General features: G+C 32.9%; 1 protein-coding gene across 1 annotated transcript in view; it reads right to left on the minus strand.

Annotated features, from left to right (window-relative positions):
* Evi5 (ecotropic viral integration site 5) overlaps positions 1–4,442 on the minus strand; it is a 156,796-nt gene that overhangs the window by 93,642 nt on the left and 58,712 nt on the right. Inside the window, exons 10-12 of the mRNA XM_013018235.1 lie at positions 4,022–4,075; positions 2,220–2,252; positions 1,516–1,662 (exon numbers count right to left, since the gene is read on the minus strand). Coding sequence (XP_012873689.1) covers positions 1,516–1,662; positions 2,220–2,252; positions 4,022–4,075 — 234 coding nt within the window. The remainder of the gene's footprint in view (positions 1–1,515; positions 1,663–2,219; positions 2,253–4,021; positions 4,076–4,442) is intronic.

The following is a 4,442-nucleotide window of genomic DNA, read 5'->3' on the forward strand; positions in this document are numbered from 1 at the left end:
GAAGGAAGGAAGGAAGGAAGGAAGGAAGGAAGGAAGGAAGGAAGGAAGGAAGGAAGGAAGGACAGGCAGGGCAGGCAGGGCAGGCAGGGCAGGCAGGGCAGGTAGGCAGGCAGGGAAGGAGGGATCAAGAGAGGGAGGGAGGGAGGGAAAGAAAAGAAAAGAAAGAAAAAAAGAAAAGAAAAATTACCATGTAATTGTAACCCCTCTGTACAGTATTTTCACAATAAAAAAAAGAAAAATTATGTATTATGGCTCTTTCAATTCTCCCTTTTTGGGGGGAGGTAGGACGCTGTACTTAGGCAGTACTCAGAGCCTTATGCTTGCTAGGAAGGTGTTATAACATTTGAGCCATGCCTCCACTCCCTTAAGCATTCATTATTTTCAGGTAGGTTCTTGTTGTTATGCCCAGGGTCAGGCTGGGATGTAATCCTTCTACTTGTGCTTCCTTGTCTCTCTGGGGATAGCAGGTAGGTACCATTGTACCCATTCACTGAACTTTCCCCATAGCTGGGAAAACAGTTGAGTGCCACCACATCTAGTCCCTGATTAAGATGGAGTCTCAGGAATTTTTATGCCTGGGCTTGCCTGGTATCAGGATCCCAGGATCCACCCCACAAGCAGCTAGGACCACAGGATTGAGCCATCACACCTAGCCCATTTTTTTTTCCTTTTAGGCTTTTAATGTCCTTACATAGGCAATGATGTTTCTTAATTTTACTGAATAAAAATAATGTCCAACTTTGCAGTCATTCTCTTTGTCCTCCAGACCTGTATTCAATTCTAAATTCAACAGCTTTTACAAACTACTCCTATTACAATCCAGTTCCTACTTGAGATAACAGAAAAAAGGAAATAGCTTTTCAGAGACAGACAGTTGGATTTTTCATTTCAACCTTCACAATCCTGATTAAGATAATGCTAATATAAATTTGGCAGTGGAAAATTATGTCATAATCACAAGATACATCAAACCAGTTATAAAATCATCACCAAATTTGGAGCTATAGGTTTATAAAATTTTTAAAGGATTCATTGTTCTCCACTTGAAAAATACGTAAGCATACAATTTAATTCATTATTCAATGTTGTGATACAGTCTACATAAGCTACAGTATACCATAAGATATAAACTGCCCCATGATCAAAGAAGATTACATGCTAAATGTTGGGTAATATTTCATCTGCACAATGAGCAAAAACTAACAAGTCCAGATTACTTCTAAACCTAAAAAGGAGGACTGACACCCACTGCTTATTTTTTATGACTTAGAACATAATGTAAGGGAAGAAAATATTAATTACCTAGTTCTAACAAAACTATGTAGAAAAAAAACAGAACAAGGAGTTTTTAGGCCACAGTAAGACCCCTATGTATTACAGAACATAAATGATTTAAGAATTCAATTAAAACAGAAAAGTATTAAAAGAAGAGCACAGAAGATGTGCTTTTCAAAAATTGGCTTATAAAGGGAAAGGGATGATAAGAGTGAGAAAGGCACTAGCGAGACTCCTTACCCATTGTTGCTGGTGCTGGAGCTTCCTGATGGTATTCTCAGCGTGCTCCAGCTTAGCACTGGCCTCATCACTCTGCTGTTTGATGGTGGCCAACTCCCGTTTTATGAGGTAGTTTTCCTCAGCCTCCTGGGCTCTTGTCACTTGTCCCTTAGGACATAATTTTTATGTGTGTGTAAAGCAATTTAGAATAGATTCAAGAAAGACTGCCTTTTGTGAGGTTTAGTTATTTATTTTGCCATGTTAAAAAAAATCACCTGAGAAAACAGAACAGCCTAGGTAATTATAAGCTAGCAATGTGTTATTGCTCCAGCAAATTTGGGAAAACTAAATAAAAAGTTCTTTTCTTGAGTTCCTTCCTCAGTCAATAAAAATTCAGTTCATGCATTATTACTGAGTTGTACATGCAGGACTACACTTTTTAATACAATGGTTAATATCACCAAATCCACTGATTGTCATTTTGAAATAATTACTTTAAAAAATAAGGTTAGCTTTTAAAACGTGCAAAAAGTGCCTATTTGAATGAAACAAAGTAACAGTCATCCAAAATTAAGTTTTTCCCATATACTACCCAAAATTATAGCAAAATGCATGTAAAATTGCATGCATTAAAAATACAAACTTCTAGGTTCAGAAGTGTCCTTAGAAGTAAAGTTAGAGAAAATGCTTTAAAAAAAAAAAACCCAAAACAAAAAAATATATACCTGTATCAATCTATCTGCCAAGGAAGCACTTTCCTACAAAGGGAAAAATTCAGATAGCAATGTAAGAGAAAGGAAAATAAAAGTGATAAAATTAGGAATAAGAAGACACAAACATACCCAAAATCCACCTACTTTTCACTGTTTTAAAATGGACATTTTAACTTTAAAATTATTTCCACTGAATGTACATTTATTAAGCCTTAAAAAAGATTAAAACAAAGATAAACTGCAGAAAATCAAGTGTTTCTAGAAGAGACCAAACACAAATTCCAAGTACTTTTTGATTACCAAAACAAGTAAATACTGTCTCATGAAAGTATTACTTTACATCTTTTTTGTATATCTTAATCACATCATCAAACCATTTATGTGAAAAGCAGAAGGAATTCAAGTAAGCAATTTCACTTACAAAGTGTGACAGTCATTTGTATAACAGCAACATCCAAAGAAACAGAACAAAGAAAATGACTAGTGAAATAAACAGACCACAGTAACAACTGAGGAAGTAAACTTCTTGGTTATAGAATTCAATAGATACTTAAGTATTTCTAGAATTATAAGTGCTAAGTGACATACCGAGGCCACCTAAACCAGTAAAAAAAAAAAAAAGGCACTTGAAAATTCTAGAAGCAAAATCCAAACACTTTCTACAACTTCTTTTTCATTCTGAAGGTTCAATAAAGAATGCTTTCTCTATAAAAAATGTCTCACTTCAATGATTTTAAAACCTACCTAACAAGTTGGATATTTTACTATAAACACAGGGGAGAATTAAGTTAAGCTAACTTAAAAACAACTAAACTAAACATTTACGTGGGGTCACCAAAAAGTAGAAATACCTTCAAAGTAACTTTATTACAATGAGAGACATACATAGAAACTGTGTTTGACTTAATATATCTGCAATTAATAGACAACAGGCATATAATAAATGTCCTACTATAAAACAATAAATAAACTGAATATAAAATTGCTTAAAAAAAAAAAGAATACTGCAAACTAACCCCCTTTTCAGGTATTTCTTTCCTAGGTATTCATCCATAAATTTTCAGATACAATTTTAAAGACATTTGGCAATATCATAAGGGGTAAATTTAAACCCACTTACTTTCTCTCATGTCTTAGAGCCAAAAGAGTTCGTGAATTCAAATTTCCTTTTAATTAAACTATGCTTTTATTACTCAATTCATTCTTACAGCATCAGAAATACAAGTACCAAAGACATTATATCAAAATCACAATATGAAAAAGTCTAAATTTGCCAGTTATTTTATATAAAACAGAGAAAAAAGGTAGTAAGAAAATATCAAAATAACTCTTGACAACCAAAAGTTTATATATAACTCCCTATTGTGAAAAGCAGTATGAGTGAATTTATATAGAAGAAATTAATTACTCTGACTAAAAACAAGTCTAATCCTTATAAAAGAACCATTGCTACATTTAAAATGTGGTTAAAACATTAAAATGTAGGTAACATATAAAATGTAATTATAACATTAAATAACATTTGAAACTCATCTTTCAAATGTGGCATCCTAATGGAGTCCTACCACATATTTTAGAGGTTATATGTAAATAAGGAAATGACATCAATTATGTTACTCAATGACCTCAATTGAAACTTCAATAAAGGTTCATGGACTACTACAAACTTTTATTATTAACTAGTTTGGTTAAACATAGTAAACTAGGCAATCTACCACAACTTAGGAGATTACATGTTCCATTTTTTGAGAATTTTAAGCAGACCAAAAACATAATAAACATTCAACAGTAACTTTTAGTACTCATTTACTTACTTTTTCTAATGTTTCAATGCGCTGCTTCAATAGTCTATTTTCAGTGCGTAACCTCTGCCAAAAAAAAAAAAAAAATTTGCTTACAAGCACTCTAGAAAGGAAAAGATTCTTAAATCAAAATCTTTTGACAAATACAAAAAGACTCAAAAGAATAGTTATATTGCCATATGTCAAACCATTAAAAGCTAAAAGAAATCCATAGCAAAAAGGAAATAATTTATAATTCTAGATGTACCTGAATTTTAAATATAGTCTATAATATATAAATAACCCACTGTTTTTTATACTTATCATGGCTTATGATAAAATTTCTTTAAAAATTTTTGGGAAGGAAGTGGTGCTGTAGCTCAAGTGGTAGAATGATAGCCTTGAGCTGAAGAGCTGAGGGACAGTGCCCAGGCCCAGATTTCAAGCCTCAAAC

This window comes from Dipodomys ordii, unplaced genomic scaffold (assembly GCF_000151885.1).
Source record: "Dipodomys ordii isolate 6190 unplaced genomic scaffold, Dord_2.0 Scaffold39, whole genome shotgun sequence".
Taxonomy (NCBI): domain Eukaryota; kingdom Metazoa; phylum Chordata; class Mammalia; order Rodentia; family Heteromyidae; genus Dipodomys; species Dipodomys ordii.